At 44.9% G+C, this 21,011-nt stretch overlaps 1 protein-coding gene across 1 annotated transcript in view; it reads left to right on the plus strand.

Moving 5' to 3' along the window:
* vsnl1a (visinin-like 1a) overlaps nucleotides 1–20,850 on the plus strand; it is a 43,380-nt gene extending 22,530 nt beyond the window's left edge. The window contains exons 3-4 of the mRNA XM_083934647.1: nucleotides 17,472–17,687; nucleotides 18,826–20,850. Coding sequence (XP_083790773.1) covers nucleotides 17,472–17,687; nucleotides 18,826–19,023 — 414 coding nt within the window. The 3' untranslated portion in view covers nucleotides 19,024–20,850. The remainder of the gene's footprint in view (nucleotides 1–17,471; nucleotides 17,688–18,825) is intronic.
* Nucleotides 20,851–21,011: the final 161 nt, after the last annotated feature.

The raw sequence follows: 21,011 nt of genomic DNA on the forward strand, positions 1-21,011 counted from the left end.
TGGAAACAGTGGAAACAGATTGTCTGGCTCTGTCCTCCTCTCAGCACCTCTAATTATTACTAATTAACACGTTTTTTTGCAGATTTTATAAACTTTACACAGAACCAGATGAGCTATTTTCCCCCTGCTTCAATCCTTCATGCTAGGCTAAGCTAACTGCCTGCTAGTTTTAGATAATCTGCTGTTTATCAAAAGCGTCTTGCCATTTGTAATCCTCATTTATTGCTGTCAGCTTTTGATTTTTCTGTTTCTTGCTCTCTATTTAATATTCTGTTGTATTTTCAACCACCATATCAACAGTTAAAGGAATAGTTTTGTAGAAATTTTGGGGGAAATTGCTCATTCACCGTCTGAAGCTAAAGTTAGGAGACAGTTAGCTTAGCATAAAGACTGGAAACAGGGCAAACGAATTGTCTCGCTCTGTCCAAAGTGTTAAAAAAATAACAACTCCTCTCAGCACCTCTAATTATTACTAAAGAACACGTGTTTTGCAGATTTTATAAACTTTATACAGAACCAGATGAGCTATTTTCCCTCTGCTTCAATCCTTCATGCTAGGCTAAGCTAACCGCCTGCTGGTTTTAGATAATCTGCTGTTTATCAGAAGCGCTAATTAGCCAACACTTGTTTCACTAAGGATCCCACCAGTACTTCATAAGGTATCCTACGTTGTTTCACCTATGACTGATTCATTTAGGTGTTCCTCAGGGTTCATCATTGGGTCCACTCTTATTTTGACTATTCTGTCTCTGTTCTTGTGCTTCTGCTGTTCTGATCCTCATGTTTAAATGATTGCTAATTAAAGTGTTAGTTTATTCTGCACTATAAGTCTCTCTCACTTCCCCACTTGTTTGCTCTCTCATGGGTTTAAGCATCACACCTCTTCGCCAAAGCCAAGTAGCGTATGTGTTTCGACACATTCAAAGAGACAGCTGTAACTACCTGAAAGCAGTTTAGACACTTAACAGACAATAACTCAGTTAAACCTTTCACTTAATCAGTTTCTTAGGGAACCAGATACTGCTATCTTTAGATGTAAACAATACTGAAGTCACAGCAAAAGACAATTTACCAAAATAACGGTCTTAAAGTCCAGAGAGTCAGCGCTGAGGCAGATGTTGTTGTTTGTCCTCACTGACCCAGCCGTCCCATCAGGAGACATTAACACGACTTAACTGCCTGATGGATTGAACATATACTCAAAAGTGAAGGGCAGGAAAACAGAACAGTTATGGAAGTTAAACCATTAGAGCGATGAGCGCCAAAGGCTTGTTTTGCCACAAAATGATGCTGGCAGCATTCCAGCTCTTGTCACTGTGCAGTTGGTGTCATAATTGCATCTATATGATATGAAGAGTTAGATAAACACAGTAAAGTTGTGTAAATCAATTTCTGGCTATGTAGAGTGTTTCATAATCAGCGGCATCTCGGTTTAATTCCCCATGGGTGGAGTGTGGCTGCAAAATGTGGTTATACAGGGAGCTTGTTTTCTAAATACAGCGGATCAAAAGCATTTGATTATGGAGGCTAATGTGAACACAAACACAATGGTTATGTACCGCAGCAGCATTGTAATCATTGTTTTTGACTTTGGTAGTGAGGCAAATTTCACTAGTTATATGTAATTATAGTTGCAGGTTTAATAACTGGGAACATTTTATATATAATACCTGTTTTATTATTACCTAGAGCTCATTTATTTCTATTTATAGGAAATATTACTACGTTGTTTCTCACTGTTTCTCACAAACAGATCACCAACTGAGCAGCATTTAAGATGTTTTAGGAGAATTCTCCTTCAAACTGGCAACTTTAAAGTGCAAGAGACAGGAGGGGTTATGGGAAAAGAGATCACTTTGTGCCAACAGAACCAGTGTGAAAGAAATTCTCTCGAGTCCTCAGTGTTTCTTAAATCATGTCTTTACTAAGCTGCGTGCATACATGAGAGACGCTGCCACAACCAGGTCCGACTTGTTCTCTGGCGTTCTCCAGATCGCTTCAGCACATAAACAGTCACATCACAGCACCGTACAAACACAAGGACATGAAAGCAACAATAACAACAAACACACTACCCAATGTTTATGACCCCAGTGGATGTTATCAGTGTTTTACGACCACCAAATGTCACCATTTGCAAAAACCCCATGTGACTCCAATCCGCAATCCCTCAGCACTTCATCCACAGCTCGACTGTGTTAATCAACCTACAGAAACCAAGGATTTACATCATAGACTAAGAAACACTCACAAAGAAAGAAAGAAGGAGATCCCTGGTTATTTCCCACATTAGTTACCTAGCCTTGTGAAACCATCCTGATCTCTGAGCTCCGTTGTATTTTACTCTGGTAACATGCAACGGAGAAAATTTGCAGCCGTTTGCCAAGCCAACGTCCAATCAGCGTTGGTTTTGAGGCGGGTTTAAGTGTGACCCGACGAGAAACAACAGTGTAAACAAAATGGCGGCTTCCACGGATGAGATGAGCGCAGCTATCGAGCAAGTTTGATCAGAATTAGAGTATTTCTTCTCTAAAAGAAGAGCAAAAAAAAAGCACTGGAGGCTTTTCTCTGCAGCAAAGATGCAAATATCCTTTACCGACATGTTTACGTTCTGAGTTTGCCTCAACGCTCTGTCAGTACATCATACGCTTCGTTGATCCGATTTGTTAATTTGGCCCGTCTATCACCAACATTGGTGGTGATGGACAGATGGCTTATCCAATCAGCAACCAGTATTTCCGCCCCTTCCCAAAAGATCTCCAAACAAGAGTCCCAGATGGATATAAAATGCGAATCATGCGAATCAGTCCATCCGGCAGAGTCAGGTGACCAGTTACCCCCTCAGGGTGGGCCAACCATCACCGGAGAGTGGGCAAGGTGCTGATACCTGTGAGAAGTGTATCGAGAGAAAGGGAAAGAAAGGTTCATCTTAAAGCAACACAGTAATACACTTGCACTACACCTGTTTGTGACCTTTGAGTCCTTGTGTGAGGAGAATACAGATATATCTGTATTTATATATATATATACCTTAGTGTTAAAGCATTCTTACCATTCTGGCATTTTTCAGTCAGAGCACCCAACCTCTTCCCCGTGCCTGACCTCTGGGGCTCCTTCCTCCCCTGACAAGAGCGAGCGTGGAGAGATAAATGCTCCGTTCAGGTGCCATGGGAAGTGCGGATTTATAAATGCATAAACTGTATGGTGATGTGGAAAGGGACAATTAAGTCTAAAGTCTAATGTAACTTTTTTCTCTGCTGCGTTCAAGTGCCATGGGAAATCCGAGGTTTCGGACCTCCAACTAGGCAAAGTGCACTGGAAGCCTGTCAAAGGGGAACCTCCTGCTAGCGAATTGGGGGGAGATTGATCCACTCCCAATTTGCTCGTGGGAGGTTCCACTTCGACAGGTATTCCAGTGCACTTCGTCTAGTTGGAGGTCCAAAACTTTGGATTTCCCATGGAACTTGAACACAGCATGAGCAGCGCAAGTGAAACAGAGCCACAAAGGACCGGCAGGAAGCTCAGCAAATCATTTTATTCAGACCGAATTGGTCCGACGTTTATCAGAAATATATGAGAACTGAATATTTCAACACCTGCTGGATTTCTTTGACACGTTAGTGCAACATACGCTTATTATGAGCATTTTAAGATGACAAATGAAAAGTGTAAAAATGCCAGAAAGGGGTTGGAATCAGATGGAGAAAGATGATATAAACTATTTAGACATCTGGTGGGTGTTTTATCTTTCTCTAAGTCAGACGGAAATAACATTCAGGCAGCAGGGAGTTTAAGCACATGAGCGTTTGCATGCAGATTCAGACATGATTGAGCAGCCATGGATGATTAAAATCTGCTTGAGGAGGAATAGCCAAGGAGGTTTGATGAGTCATGTAGTCAGCATGGCACGATTGTCCTGGCCAAAAACATTTGAATTAGATCCTGACAACCATTGAAACATGCTTAAAAAGTCTTAAAACGGCACTGAAACACACTGGAATCACACACTGTACTTAAGATTTAGTTAAGAAACAAATATTTGCATCACAGATAAGACACACATCGTTTTTAGTGAAGAACAATATTAAATAATAACCATAAATCATGAGGTCGCCATTATGAAATGTCATAAAAAGTGCAGTGGAACAGATTTGCAGCAATCGGCTGAACTGTTAGTTAATGTTACTGCTGTCAATTATTGGATATTTGTGATTATGTCATTCATTCATTCATTCATCTTCAACCGCTTGTCCCTGTCGGGGTTGCGGGGGGCTTGAGCCGATCCCAGCTGACATCGGGCGTGAGGCGGGGTCCACCCTGGACAGGACGCCAGTCTATCACATGGAAATTCACGACAGTCAACTCTTTGGGATAAAGTCGTCTATAGTCCTGTCCCTATAACGTAGAATTCAGGCACAATGTAAAGAAATAGGAAGCGAGGTTGTGCATTGTGTGTCGTCGTGTGGTGTTCTCTCCCTCCATCCTGCTCTCCCCTTTCTTCCCTCTCCTCTTTCTTCCCCTCCCCTGGCGCCGTCTTCTGGCCCGGCTCGGCGGGGAGAAACTCGCAGTCCAATTATGATCTTTTTTTAAAAGGAGGCTTCAAACTGCGCAAGCTGCTGTGGATTTATCTTGCCGGGCACTTTAGGGGCCAGCCGTTCTGAGCACACCGCTGGCAAAGTGGAGATAAAGCGAGCGCGTCCTTCCTTTCTCTCTGTTATTGTGCCTCGCTTTGAGCTGCGTCACACGGAGCAGGGGGCAGCCCTCGGGTCTACCTGCCAGACCTGGCAGCCAGCAGTGAGTCACAGTCTGCGTCTCGCCCTGCTCGGCTGCTGCACTGTTTCTGATTCAGATCAGAGTCTGTGTTGGAAAGGCAGAAGAAACGGCACAAATGAGAAGCTCAGAAAATATCAGGTTCTCTCGAGCACCATCACTAAGATGTTCAAACACAGCAGCGTACGCCGACACTATTCAGCTGCGGACAGGAAGGTTTAATCCTCATCAGAAGATTATTTACTGTTCAATTCAATTCAATTTTATCTATAGTGCCAAATCATAACAGAAGTTATCTCAGGACACTTTACAGAGCAGGTAAAGACCACACTCTATGACTTATTTATGATTTACAGAGACCCAACAATTCCCCCGTAGAGTACGGTGGCGTTGAAAACCTTCCCTATAACAGACAGGAACGTCAGACAGACCCAGCTCTGTGGAGGACGCACATCTGTCTGCACCGGAGAGAGGAAGAGAAGGAGAGAGAGAGAAACACAAAGATAGACAGAAGATAGAGAGACTGACACACTTCCAGAGATGCAAGCAGCCAGCGAGTAACAGTAACTATAACAATATCTATAGTAATGTGAACATGACCCACATGTTATGGCAGTCTGTTGACCGTCTTCATCCTTCAGTTTCAGAAGCACTGCTGTAAATATTCTCCTCCTGATCCGCACTTCTCCTCCTTATGGTTCCCATTTGAAACCACGATTGCAGTGATTTTTAACTGATCATTTGACCTCTGCTCACTCTCGTCCATCACAGTTTGACTCATGAACGTGACGACGCAACAGGCTGAAATGTAGTATTTTGATAGTATTATATCCATTTAGTAATTAATGGAGTACCACCAGAGGTACAAGCACCACAGTTTGAGAACCAGTGATCTAGACATTTTCTTTTTTGGCTGATTGGTTGTTGAATCGCAGTTTTCAGTCTGTGTTAGCACCAGAAGGAATTAACTGAGCTGGTTATTAATAGGAACATTGCTGTGGACGTACTCTGGTGTATTTACCTTCCAGCTCTGCCCTCTCATCCTTTCCTCTGTGCCCATAGTTAGTCTCCTCACCATCCCCTGAGGTATTAACTATATTTCCACACTCAGCAGTGCCATCTGCTGTTGTGCTTTCATTCACACTCCTCATGCAGAGTCGGTTCTGTCAGATGGGTGTTTTGTAACCACAGATAAACCCGGGTCAGGGACAGGTCCGCTCGAAAATTCCTCTTAAATCATAAGCTAAGATTTTGTGCTCTCCAGGAATCAGACACTCATATTCATTCATGATAGAGAGCAGGGGTATCCAGTCAGCCATTCAAAGCCCTTTGAATGTCCTTTCCGTTTGCATGCGGCGTGAAACGAGAGGACTCCCACCCTCCAGTATCTGCACCGACACACACACATAACCAGTACTTGTATCATTCATGGTTTATGCTGAAAGCCTATTGTCTCACTGGATCAAAGGCTCATCCCTCAAGACCTAAGGCAATCTTACAGACCTTGAACTGTAACCAAAGGTCACACGTGTATTAATGCAGTCTGATTACGCCGCAGTAGCCAGAGACAGATGCCTGCCACATTCATCTCATTGCAGCATCTTTGATTGTGTCGTCAGTCATGCTGCATTCAAGTCATATTATTTAAACCGTAATCACAAGCTGCCGAGTCGAAAACAACGTTCACGTCAGCTGATACCCAGAATACAGGTGAATGAGTATCTCCCACTACAGATGTCATCAAACTGTTGGATGAAATGCATCACCGCTGGCAGTTACGTCACAATAGAATCCAATATAAACACTAATACAATCGATTCTTCTAATTTAAAAGGGTATTTTCTGTTACTGGTTCCTGTTGGTAGGGAACGGCTGTAACACAACAAAAGCAGCTCATTTAGGCTTCACCTGATGTGACTACAGCCCTGGAACAGCACTCCCAGGTCAGAATAAGCTGAGTTTTTCTGTTCTTCCCGTAGAGCGCTGCAGGGAAGTTAGCATCGCCTCGACAAAAGTCAACGGGATTTTTCCATTGGATTGTTACAGAAAAGATTTGTAAACAAAGCGACGCATCGCCATGACGTCATCAATGCGTGTGACGTGTTACGGCGTGATGACGTATAGGCAGCAAGAAGCATTCTCCGAGGCCCAGGTAGTGTGAGTACAAACGGGCCTGGAGGGGGGGACAAGGACCCTAAAGCACGGGGCACGGGACGGAGGAGCAGTGGCAGTGCGTCCTAAGTTAAGATAATAGGAATCAAATCTTGCCGAGAGAACTCAAAGAGCGACGTTAGCTTGAACACACCTTCACAAACGTTGCATCGTAGTTCAGGGTGGGAGCATTCTGGGAAATGTTTTCTTGGCGTCTAGAGGTCAGAGTTACTTGATTTTCTCAGGAAAAAGGAAAATAATTTCTGTTGTACTGTATTGTTAGTATAATAGTGGGTCTACAATCTTTGCTAACTGCCTGTGACGGCACCCACCCGTGTGAGTAATATAGAGATGTACCCCCATTCAGTTGTCAAGAATGGGGAGATTAGCAAACAAACCCAAACTGTTTCTTTTCAACTTGTTTGTTTCTGTAAAGTTTGACAGTTTATCATGAGTCTATAGGAATTGACTTGCTTCAGGAGCCGGCCTCAAGTGGCCACACAATGATCTGCGGTTTTTGGTACTTATGTGACGTTGTTGCTTGGGTTTAACACAACACAATAAGCAACTGGTGTGTCTGTTTACAGCGCAGCCAAACAAACTCACATTGTTTTATTAAAGAAAGCCGGTGACAGTCTGTCTTTATCCAGTCATCACGATCAACCGTGATCACGTTTCCTGTGTTTCAAAATAAGGGTCACTCTGTGTTTTTCCAGTTTAATGTTTAGTTTAGTTTAGTTTAGATAGTTTATTTCGATATGTGAAAAACTAAATTATCATACATTATTGGGCGGTCATAAAGAAAAAAAACAAAAAAAACAGAGAAAAATAAATGTATAATAACAAAGTTTAACAAAGTAAACTGAAAAAAATATAAATTGTGTTTACATATCCGAAAAGGAGCGGGAAGAAGTATAAACTTGTTTAATTCCAACCTCTGTTTAATAAACATTACTGAAATAACACTTATTCTTTCTATAAAGTAATAATTACAATAATAATAACTTCCATTTGTCATTCTTCCATTCTCCTTGTTCTGTATCTAACAAAGCATCATTCTATTACAAAGATATTTATCTTAATAAAATATTATTCTTTATATTATTATAATATATAACATACACACATACACACGGACGTACACACACACACATATATACACATATACATACATACATATTACTTACACACACACGTACTGAAGATAACACATAGATACATAAATAACAAAGTAAATAAACAATATACACACAGTAATAATCACACACCCTCATGTCTGTACCAAATCATCTCCTTATATATTTGTTTAAACTGGTTTATGTTTGGACGTGCCCTAAGCGTTCCCTCCAGACTGTTCCATAATTCAACCCCACATATTGATTGTTGTCATGTAGTTGTTGTAATGTAGTTGTTGTAATGTATGTCATGTTGGGTTAGCAGTAAAATACAGATCTGATGCGGCTGTAGGCTGATATCAATGCGATAAAAGTACAAAATGTAACGCTGGATACATGCATCAAAGACAGAGTGAGGTCATTAGACATTAAATGGCTGCTGCAGATAAAATGCACTCCATAAATAGTATGAAAATAGAGGTTTGACTTCATTAAATCTTACTTATTTCAACTTGAACAAAGAGTTAATTACAGCGTTTATGTTAAAATCATTCTCACGGATAAATTACTGCTAACGTGCTTGACACAGATATCACAGACACCCACCTGAGATTAACAAGAGGATGATTAAAACTGCATTTTACAGTGCAGAGGTTTGTGTGTGTGTGTGTGTGTGCGTGTGTGTGTGTGTTTTCTATCCGAGCAGACCCTGGAGGCTCGGAAGCAGTAGCAGCTAGAGCCGCGTGCTGGCTAAGTTTCTGTTGCTGCCTGGCATGTCACTGAGGGTTTATGTAAGAGCACACGCAGGCTCCGTCTCTCTCACGCAGACACACACACACACACACACACACGCTGTAAATACCCCAGCAATGGATTATGCATGTATTCCCTTTCTCTCTCCCTCTCAAGCCGCTGCGTTCGGCTCAGTGATGAAACATCTAAGCGATGTCTTGACGAAGCAATGCAGCCATATGCCGTGTGAGCCAGTGCTGTCATGCCAAGGTCCTGCTGGTGTGTTCCTCCAAACAGGCTTGACTGCATGTGACATGTTAGCGAAAGGATGCTCCAAACATAAGGCATTATTCACTAACACACACACACACACACACACACACACACAAGCACACACACAAAAATAAACATGAATACATTTCACATAAATACACATTAAAGGTTGAATCTGGAGAATGAGCAGAACAGCTCCATCTAGTGTCTCAAGATTGTAGTCGCAACAACAAAAAAGAAGTCCAGCAGTGGGGTTGCCAGGTTGGTCAGACCCGGCCCAGTAGCTCCAGGAGCCCGGAGTCTGTTTGAGCCTGTTTGAACCCGTCCCCTCCAGAAAATCACAGCATCAAAACAAGGATTAGAGGAGTTTGACAGACAGTTGCCGTTAGCGTTAGCCGTTGCAGCTAAGTGCAGATGAAAGTGATGTTAGCATCAAGGAGCAGCGTAGCCATGTGGGCGTGCGTTTGAATGGCGTTCCTCTCCTTTCTCTCAGTCCATGGAGTGAATGCTTGGCCTATAGTGACTCTGGTTGTTGCCCGTCTCCGCTCACTCAGCTGCTGGGACAAAGAAGCAGCTGCAGGATTGGCTAACTCCATTTCACCCAGTGCCAGCCTACAGTAGCTGCACCCAACAACAGGCAACCCTGGCAACCAGCAAAACCTAACAACGCTATTGGCTGCTACCATGGAAACACAACAGGACAGGAATTCAGTGTCAAACCCGTCAAAAAAATTCTTAAAATATTCATTCAGACTAAATATATATTAATAAAGATTCTACATTATTCAACATTTAAGTCTCAAACACACACACATACACACACACACACACACACACACACACACCAGACACACACACACACACACACACATATACAGTCATACATCACCCTTTGTCAGTTAACCAAACCTCACCGTCCTCACAGCCGTTCTTTATTCCTGTACCCGTGAAAACCACCCTCAGAAACCAACCAGGAACACATCAAAGCTCAGTTTTCTGTTTTTAAAAAAACAGTCATCAGGTGCTTTGAAGGTCAAACCCCCGTCCTGTGCTGACCTCTAAAACCTGCGCTTGTAAGCCGGTGGATGAATAGCCAATGGGAAACCTGCTACACAGCGCTGATAACATTAGAGGCAGTGCAGAGTGTCCTGGAAGACCCTTGAGCGGGGAGAGATGACCTTGGGTTTCCCTGAGTGGAAATATTAACAGGCTTATTATATCATATTTTTTTATTAGCTGCACAGCTCAGATCTGGTATTCTATTTTATTCTGTGCTGTTTGTTTTTCATTCTCTTCCTTGATGTGCCACTTGAGTCTGGGAGCATTTACAGTGAGGATTCATTTCTCTTTTGGCACCAGTCGTGCAGGTAATGATAACATTTATCCACCATAAAATGATATTGAACCATCCATATTGCTTAGGGAGAGGAGCACAGATGAGCTCTGAGGCTCCCAAAAGTGTGTGTGTGTGTGTGTGTGTGTGTGTGTGTGTGTGTGTGTGTGTGTGTGTGTGTGTGTGTGTGTGTGTGTGTGTGTGTGTGTGTCGTGTTTAAGCAGAACGATATGGAGGGGGATAGATTTGGAATCGGACACTATCAGTGGAAAATAGAAGCACTCACAACAGAGCGTGCGTGGCATCACCATGGCAGCAGTCCAGGCGTTACGGGACAGTGAGTGCATGAACGATCGCCCATCGGGTCATCTTCTGGGACAAAGGGCGGACAGGGACAGGTCTGTTTGGGCAGGCCTGCAGCTTGACAGTTTTCCTGTCTATTAGCTTTGTCAGGTGTGATTAATTACAGCAGGCGTGTACAGAGAAGGTTCTGGGTCCTCATTATATCATTAGATCAAGAAAGAATCAGTGGATCAGACCTTTAAAATTATAATACAATACAGTTTTTATATTTATGCTAACATTTTTTATTTAAAGATCATTTTTTGCCAGTTTTCAAGCCTTTTATTGGATATGACAGACAGGAAATAGGGTGAGAGAGAGAGGGGGGGAGACATGCAGCAAAGGTTCACATGTCGGAGTCGAACCCGCAGCCGTTGCCTTGTTAAAATGTATAAGCATTTACAATTCCTTCTCTGTAAAGGTTGCCATTGTTGGTGGTGGAGTCCGTCTTTCCCGTGTGGTGAATGAATTGTGTGCCCACCACAGACTGTATTAAAAACAGACGTAGCGTCTCCGTCTAGTCCGTTCTCTCAATTTGATCCAGTCGTCCTCGTCTACAGGAGTCTCCATCAGACTTTGACCCCGCCTCATTTCCTCTGACCAAAAAAGGGCATGTATGTGACGTTGGGGGAGGGGCGTACGTCCATCTGGCTGACGTTTACCTCCGAGGAGAAGTGAGGGCCAGAGGCTAGCTGTCACTCAAGAGGCCACGCCCCTAATTATTCAAAAACTTTAACCTCCAATCAAATAAAAACTAGCCCCTCCCCCTCAGTGTTGTCATGGAGATATGAGCTAAACATACAGACTAGAATGTTCTTTTGTCCTTAAACAGGTTTAATGATGCTGTGTAAACGGCCTGTTTAACATGGGGCTCAATGAGAAACTGCTCTGTTATCAAACCTGCCCCTAGTGGACACTCAGAGAACTGACGCTGACCGAGCTTCCTGATTGGATCAGACAGGAAGTGGCTGTGGTGGGGGCTTGGTAAAGACAAATAAAAGAAAATGACATCACCTCAGCCTTTAAAACCAGACTTATGTCACAATATCAAAAATATAAGACAATATCTAGTCTCATATCACGATATGGATATGGATAGACTAAAAAACATGTGTCTGGATGCTGCAGAGAGCCAATCAGTTACACTTCTGAAGGCTTATATTCATATTTACCAGTTTATAATCTATCTTTCATACTCCCAACAGTAATCACGTTGCATGCGTGCTCCCCAAATTGTAACAAAATGTACATACAGTAAACAAATCTTCATCTCCTTTGAATCCCGACCTTTGCGTGCTCATCACGGGAAGCTTTTAAGCTTCAAGATGTCTGTCCAGCTTAACTGTCATCTGAATAGCTAGCAGCACGACAGGGCATCGAACATTAGTGTTACCTAACTCTGAAGTTACATCCAGACGCATGTCATTTGTTACTGATGAGCTTCTCATTTGAGGAGCGCGGTTGAATCACTGCAGTGTTTCGGGACCTTCATTTAAGTGCTACTCTCTATTTCTTTCCCTCGTGTTCCCGTTTTTCTCTCCTCTCTTCTTCTTCCCGTGCCCTCCCCGTCTCCCCTCTCTCTGTTTTTGGATCAGCACCAGTGCCGGCTTGCAGTCTGATTACGAAGGCTTTAATGTTCTATTTAACCGCAGCATGTTCTGGGTCGTGTGTGTGTGTGTGTGTGTGTGTGGAGGTTGGGTGTTGGCCGTCTGTTTGACGGAAGAGGCCTCAACCACACATTCACTGACACACACAAACAGGGTGACATTAGCCTTTATTAAGCCAGCTGTGCCTGTCCTCCCTGCTCTTTCCCGAGTGGACAGAAACAGTCTGGCATTCAGCCTGTGCTTTGATGGCCGACTCCAAAGAGCCATATCAAACAGCCGTGACGGCAAATGGGAGCCAAATCAGGACAGAAATAAGGCGTAATGGAAATGTTAACAGCCTTAACCGTAGCTGTGAAGGCTCCAAGTCCCGACCGGGTCATTTGGGTTGTGACGGTAGTCGTGTGCCATCTAGTGAAGGTTTTGTGTCTCGACCTCAACAGTCGCTGTCTATTTCTCTGACGGTGACACAGACGGATGAGATGAAGCTAAGACACCGGAGGAGTCTCACAGTCTCATCATCACCCCGTCCCACTTTCCTTCTTCTCCCCGTCTTTACATAACAAAGTGTTTCATAACTTGCCAGATTGTCGAGGCGCCGCAGTGCCCCCCCCACCTCCCTCCCATCATCAACATCTCTTCCGCATCACTTCCCTGACACCTTTCCTCCTCCCTCCCATCTTCCCGCGTCGTCCCGTCCGTCCCCTCGCCCCCTCCAGGACTTGGCTAGATGAGCTGAGGCGGGGTCACACGGGGGGAAAGGAGGCAGCGCTCGTGGGACGGGAGCCATGTCGCATTTGTGCAGAAGCATCAGGCGCTGTGCTGCTCATCCCGGCAGCTCCCTCCTTCCTGTCCCGAGGGGCTTCCTGCCTCAAATTAGTTTGGCAGCTCTGGGGCAGAAGCTCTATCTCTGTCCCACTCCCTCCAATACTTTCTCTGTTTCCTCCTCCATCTTTTCTTTCTCATTTCTTTGCTCCTTCTCTCTCTCTCTCCGTCTCCGCCCCTTCTCTTCTGCCCGTTAACTCATCACTGCAGCCTGATGGCTTTGCTACTGCGGCAGAATTTACACGGGTGGGAGCTCATTGCAGATGGGCAGTTTTGACCAACCCCGTCTTATTTATCCTCCTCTTCTTTCAGCTTATTCTCTCCCTCCTCTCTCGTTTTTATCTCCCATCCCATTAGGATTCATGGCCTCCCCCATAACATCACGTCATCACTCCAGACAGTTTGTGCGTGCCGGCGCGCCGCGGCTGCTCTTTAGAGAGGCCAGGGCAGCGTCCTCGCCTTTTCCTCCGCCTGTGTGACGAGACAAGGACACAGTGTAGAACCGTCTCGTACCGCCTGAAACAAAAGTACACCTGTCTGGGAAGTTTAAAGCTGCTATAATCAAACTTTTTATATTAATTATGGATGAAATTACTTTGTTTTAGGGCTCCGACGAAGGAGCTTCTTGGTCGAACAGTCTGTCGTCACGTACTTATTCTTTATTTTCTGTGTTCGTTTAGAATTGGTTGACAATGTCGTACATTGTTCGATAATCTGTGATAATGTTAAAGATTCTTTAATAAAGGTATTTGTTTAGGAAAGCAGCCTTGTTAGTACCTTTGTAGAGTCATACTGAAAAAACCCTGACCGCCCAAAAACCCTGACCGCCCAGCGCCAATCTGTTGAAGATGTCTGGGGGGACAACAGTGGCGCAGCTCAATTATCCGGGACCCTTAAGGGCGCTCTCCCACTGTCCTTCCGCACCGCGCCACGGGCTTTAGGGTCCTTGTCCCGCCTCCCTCTCCCCCCGCGCCCCAGGCCCGTTTGTACTCACACTACCTGGGCCTTGCCGAATGCTTCTTGCTGCCTATACGTCATCACGCCGTAACACGTCACACGCATTGATGACTAACAATATGTAATCTGTGAGTTTTTCCCTATAAAATATCGGTCTTGAAAACTGCAGATGGGTCATGACGGTCCTACTTTCAGGGAATAAGAGTCAAATAAAAAATGAATATGAGCAAATAAAAGCAGAAGAGGTGACACAAAGTTGTCTTTTCAGGGACTCCTTTGCTTCTGTCTCACGTAAAACACGTTGTATTTGTAGTTTATATCAAATCATGACTGAGTTGATTTTGTGAGATCAGCAACAAAACTGCAAGAAATAAAAACAAAACAAGATATTCCCTCAGGTATTAAAGTGAACAAAGTATTTCTCCCGGTTGGTTCGTCCTCAGCGAGCGGACTCACTCAGCGCACGTTACTGTCGGCTCGGAGGGTTTTCACCCCAGAGGTCAAGTGGAAGGTCGTCTCTAATGAATCACTCGGCTTCTGGTGGCCACCAACAGGGTTCACGTTCTACTGTAGATGACAAGCTAAGCAGGGGCTCAGTGGTCGGCCACATAGTTACTGCATTAGCCTCTGACCTTGTGTGCATGTAGCGCAGTGATGCAGTGATGACTTGGACCGCAGAAGGTTTTAGCTTATTGTGAGTCCAGAGCTGTGCCATAGTATTTAGAAGAAGAAGAAGAAGAAGAAGAAGAAGAAGAAGAAGAAGAAGAAAGAAGAAGAGTTCCTTTATTAATCCTACAAGGGGAAATTCCATTTTTTCATGCCCGAAATACACACACATGCACAAACAGGACTTATATACATGCCATTAATGGAGAGATTCTGCTAGCTAACGGTCGGTACGAAGGTACATAGATAACCCTACTTGCTGCTTATGATCGTACAAATTTGCAGGAGATATGAGAGCTAACGCGTGACATTAACAGGACATGGCAATGTTACCTAGGCGACTCTCATCGTAAACAGCCATTGTTGTGGTCCCATATCGCATTATCTTACGTTAAACTGTTCGAACATACAGACACTGTTATTACAACCCTTTTTTTTTCTCGCTCTCTGGAGGTCGCCATAGTTGTTTGGTTCAGAAAGCAAATGAGGACATGAAGCATTCTGAGAACTTTTATCTGGCCCTCCGTGGGCGAGTCAACATCTGAAATCCCTCGCTGAAGGGCTAGATTCATACCCCCTACCCCTCGTTGTGCCCACTGCCCCTATATGCAAAGAGTAATTGGGACTACCCTCGCAGGAACGCGCAAAATTTAGGGATAGGGCTAAAAGTAGGGCGAGAGGGTGTATTGGGACTGGCCCTTGGAAGCCAAAATAAAGCTCAGAGTGAGCGCCTCCGTACAGCCATCGCCATCTTGGCCGTGCCTGACTCCACCAAACTCCCAGCTTATCCATAAATGTGCAAAGAGGTGGAGCTGAATAGACCCGTTAAAGCTTAGAGTTCATTTAGTCTCATGCATCAGATACATGTGTATCCGTTAAACGCCAGAAAACAACTTTTATCTCAGGGATATGAAACTCTAACACTACAGTACGATACAGCAAGTGCTGCAAAGTGAAATCTTAAGGGAGGAGGTAACTGGACTCATGTTCAAGTCGCTCGTGTGAGGACACGTCTGGTTTCACCTGCTCCTGGCTGCTGCCTGTCGGTGACCCTTACCCTCCTGCGTAGGCGCCGGAGGGAAGAGATGACCTCCCTTTAGGGACCACTAAAGACCACATTTTAGTTGTTGATTTTGAAGTGACAGGTTTCCCAAAGTGACGATACACTATCAGGCAAATCTGAGAGCTTTCTATAAGCCGACTTGCCGTCGTGGTGGTTGTGCAAACGTACACATTTACATACAGACTGGTGATAACATTTGCAGCGGTAGGGCTTAAATCAATCGAAGAGAATAGGAAATCAAAGTTCACTTAATTTCCACAGGTAATGAATGTCCTTGGATTTTAAATGCAAATGATTCTTTATTATTATTTTCCCAAATAGCCCCATTTGTTTTCATTAATCTGCCCTTTCATTCAACTACTACATGGTCGAGTTTTTGTCAAGGTAAACTTTTCGTCCCCCACAAAACTGAACCTTATTTTCAATTTACTCAATGTAGTTTTTAAGGAAAGGAAAGGAAATCCGCAGAGGGACGAGATCGGGATGGACGACTCCCAAAATCACAGACTTTCACTCAGGAGACTGCCGTTCGTGTTCTGAATGAAAGGAAACCCAAAGTCACTGTTATTCAACAAGCGTACTTATTTGAACCCAAACCACATTTTTGTTCCCAGTAGTTTTGTAACAACGTTTAAAACAGTGACCACTTTCCAAGAGGAAATACATTTCCCTCCAAACGTAGCTGAGAACACAGTTGAGCTGTAGGGGAACATGATTATGTAGGAGACAGTGCCGACACATTTATATATGACACATGATCTGCATCACGTGACGGATGTTGTTGGTTTAAAGAAATATAAACGGGGTCAGAGGGGGTTTGGAGGTGTAAAGGCAAACATTGTCATGAACGGTACCGGGAGTAACACAGAGTAACGGGACCCAAATGCATACACGGGAACAGAGTTCGATTTAAACAAGTACTTAATGATCAAACGATTAACAAGAGTGTCCAGAGAGCAGGGGGAAACGGTGGAGGGTCCAGGAAATGGGTTTGCTCTCGGGAGCGAGTCCAGGGAGGGGGACAAAACAAAAGACGACGAGATGATCACAGGAAAGACACGAGCGGGTCGCAGATGAGCAGACGGGGAGGTAGACGAGGGAACGGGATCTCGGGAAAATAAAACAAAAAGGAAGAAAGAAACAATTAACGGCAAACAAACACAGAGCGAATAAGCAATCATAAGAAACGGGGAGCCAACCAACGAGACACGGTACCACGTAAATGAGGAAACGGTCTGCGTCCCACATCCGGCTCTTTATACTCCAGGGGAGGTGATGAACCACGCCTTCCAGCTCCAGACAGACGAACACAGAGAGGGGAGACACATGCAGGGAGACACAGACAGAGGGAGACAAACACAAGCTCAAAAGGGAGAAGGGAAGGGCTGCCAGGACTGGGATCCTGACAAACGTGTTGGTTCTTTACACCAATTTCTTGTTGAATATTGACTTTCCTTTGGATGGTGTTTGCATCACGGAGAGTTCGAGCTTATAACGATGTAAACGTTTCTTATCTGAACCCAAAACCTATTGGCAAAAAGTAGCAATGCATCATTAAAACAACTTCAGAACTTGACTTGATCACGTAAAACGACTTTTCTCATGTTTATATTCCCTTCTTCTTTCTTTTTCCATCCCAGTTCTTCCCGTACGGCGACGCGTCCAAGTTCGCCCAGCACGCCTTCAGGACCTTTGACAAGAACAGCGACGGCACCATCGACTTCAGAGAGTTCATCTGCGCGTTGTCCATCACATCACGAGGCAGCTTCGAGCAGAAGCTCAACTGGGCCTTCAACATGTACGACCTGGACGGAGACGGCAAGATCACACGGGTGGAGATGCTGGAGATCATCGAGGTATGCGTCTTCAACTACATGAGACAGATAATCTGCGAAAAAGAAATGTTGCTCCGCCTCCACCTGCCGCTCCTAATGGCATCTGCAAGACTCCACCAATCAGAGTCAAGGAGTCTTTGTCGCAGAGTTTGTTAATTAAGATCAAACTGTGAAACTAAGCAGCACTGATCGGATATGAACCCAGATTCTGATTGTTACTGTTGACGAATTTTCTGATCTATAGAGTGATAAAAAGAGACGATCGCATTTCTCTTCTGGAAATTATGCAAATTCATCGATATTTAATAAGATAATTGTCGTGATGGGATCAGGACAGTCTCCCTCTCCTTTGTTAGTCGTTGTTTTTGTCGCCCTCTGTCGGTGTTTTTCTGTATGTTCTCCCTTTCTGTTTCTCTGGTTTTGAGTTTGGTGGTGATCCTTGTTAACATTGATCACCTGCCACTCTGTATATTAAGCCGGTCCTGAGCCTCATTTGGTGCCGGATCATTCTGTCATGCGGGGTGACGGAGAATACACGGAGGGTGGGACCCAAATGCAGACCTGGAACTCAGGAGACGGTATTAACACATTTAATTAACTTATTTACAAAAAGGTGCTTTAAACACAACAAAACAAGAAGAGAACTGAGACAGACTGACACGATGAATGGACACAAGAGGAACAGGTACGCAGGGAGACATCAGGGTGTGTAGAGGGTATGATCCGGCACCGAGTGAAGCTCAGGACCGGCTTAATATACAGCGTGGCAGGTGATCAATGCTAACAAGGATCACCTGCCAGGAAACAAACTTAACACCAGAGAAACAGAAAGAAACCACATACAGAAAAACACTGACAGAGGGAGACAAAAACAACGACTAACAAAGGAGAGACAGACTATCCTGATCCAATCACGACAATGATGCCTCATTTGCATATTCAAACATAACATTTCCGAAAACTGGACCAGGACCAAGACCAGGCTGGTCCTGGTCCTGGTCCAGTCCCAGCCTGGTCCTGGTCCTGGTCCGATGCGTACATGAACTGATGAAGCTTCTTGGATTAGAGGTGAAACGTCTTCCTAGACAAATAACCAAGTCCAGTTGCTTTTGACTGGCGTTGCTTTGAGGTTAAACCTTTCCCCTTCCTCCCTCTGCAGGCGATCTACAAGATGGTCGGCACGGTGATCATGATGAAGATGAACGAGGACGGCCTGACGCCCGAGCAGAGGGTGGACAAGATCTTCTCCAAGATGGATAAGAACAACGACGACCAGATCTCGCTGGACGAGTTCAAAGAGGCGGCCAAGAGCGACCCGTCCATCGTACTACTGCTGCAGTGCGACCTCCAGAAATAGGCCCCGGCGCGCTCGGCCACGGACTGCACACACAGGATTTCATGTTCCATTCAGTTTGCAGCTATTTCCACTGAAAAAAAAAATATATATATATATGCTTGGACTACCTTTCAATGGATCTGCTTCTTGTGTTTGAAACACTCGTGTGCATGAGAATGTTATTTGCTATAAATAAAAAAAAGATCTACACACAACATACAACAGCGTGCGGGCGCACACTCACACACACACACACCACAGTACACTCAGACGCAGACACACACTCACCACACACGAACACCTTGCACAAATATTATATATAGATATATAAATATGAATATATATTTCAATTATTTAAATCAACTGCCAAAATGTGAAGTGTGCAAAGTATTTTCCATACGGTTTCATTCCACTGGAGCTTGCGCATCGCAGTGATGTGCCACGTCGAGATTTGCCGCTACTCTATTTATTGTTCCGCGTTTACCGACGCTCGCCGTACGTGTTTCATAATCCCGAGTTATGTCGACTGAACCAAATCCCTACGACTATGTATCTGCCTCCGATGAGACGCAGTCCATCTTCTCAAATATACGCTCTGGGAGAGACGGATCGGTCCGACTCTTCCTTCCAAACCTTGCCTGTGCCGTCAGTAAAATAACGTAAATGTAGTTAATTTGCATGCCTTTAGGTTCTGCCTTAAAAACCTCCTCGTTCTGCGTCCCGTGATCGAAGACAGAAAGCCTTATCAAAGCAGCTCGGTGACACTTGGGGGGGAGGGGGCTGCGAGAGAAAAGATTTTTACCGAATAGGGAGTAAAAAAAAGAATCACACTGCAGCGGGTCCTTTTACGAGCACCGGCGTACGGGGAGTAATTACTGTGATCTGTCGAGGCGTTTTCTTTGGACTGCTTTAACTGTGGGAGCATGTTTCTTTGTAGATTAGCTGTAGTGTATGTCGCTAACAACTAAAAACCCTCCCCCGCGCATTCAAACACACCATCTCATTACAACTTAGATGCCGAATGTGCCGAACGCGGCTGAATTTTCAACCAGAATAGGAGATTTTAGGGTAAAAAAGCTTAAATTGTGACGCAAACGCATCATTTTACACCAGGATTACAGAGAATTAACGGAGTTAAGTTGGATCCGAACGGAAGTATTCACGTGTAGTCGGAGAGCATCGTTATCGAACATAGTTTACAACCTGCGTCGCCATCACACCCACGTTGTTTTCCTCCAGTTCGCCTGCAGGTTGCATATCAAGAGTGTGAACTCAGAGGAAGAGAAGAGGTGAAAAAAAGGCGCGTGCAGCATTTGAACGTTCATGTTTTGTCTTTTTCCGCGGAGAGCTAACGTAGTGAGAGGAGCGGTGAATGGTTTGTTCCCTTACTGTAAAGCCATGTGTTTAGTAGGTTGGACTCTTTCCTCCCTAAGCCTCGAAGTATTCCTCTCTCTCCTCCCAATCAGTCAAATCTTTTTGTACTTTTTTACTCCCGTCTCTCACACATTGTACACGTACCGATGCATCCGAGACGTAGAGAAGTTCAGTGAAGTGTGGCGACCTGCGAGTAACCCGTAAACCCACTTAGACAAGTTTACCCGGCCCCGTCTGAACGCACCGCAGACGCTTTACCGCAGCGTTAATACCAAAAGCGTTTTGAGATCTTGAAAGGAGACTTGGAGATGTGATATGTCAAAATATACAGTATTGCAATAAAGTCTAGCACACCGGTCCGCCGTCATCTTTCCGCAGCACATCCTGCCCCGCGGCCTGCCCCGCGTCCTGCCCCGCGTCCTGCCCCTGCGTCCTGCCCCTGCGTCCTGCCCCTGCGTCCTGCCCCTGCGTCCTGCCCCGCGTCCTGCCCTGCGTCCTGCCCCTGCGTCCTGCCCCTGCGTCCTTCCCCGCGTCCTTCCCCGCGTCCTGCCCCTGCGTCCTGCCCCGCGTCCTGCCCCTGCGTCCTGCCCCGCGTCCTGCCCCGCGTCCTGCCCCCGCGTCCTGCCCTTGCATCC

This window comes from Echiichthys vipera (genome assembly GCF_963691815.1).
Source record: "Echiichthys vipera genome assembly, chromosome: 19".
NCBI lineage: Eukaryota > Metazoa > Chordata > Actinopteri > Perciformes > Trachinidae > Echiichthys > Echiichthys vipera.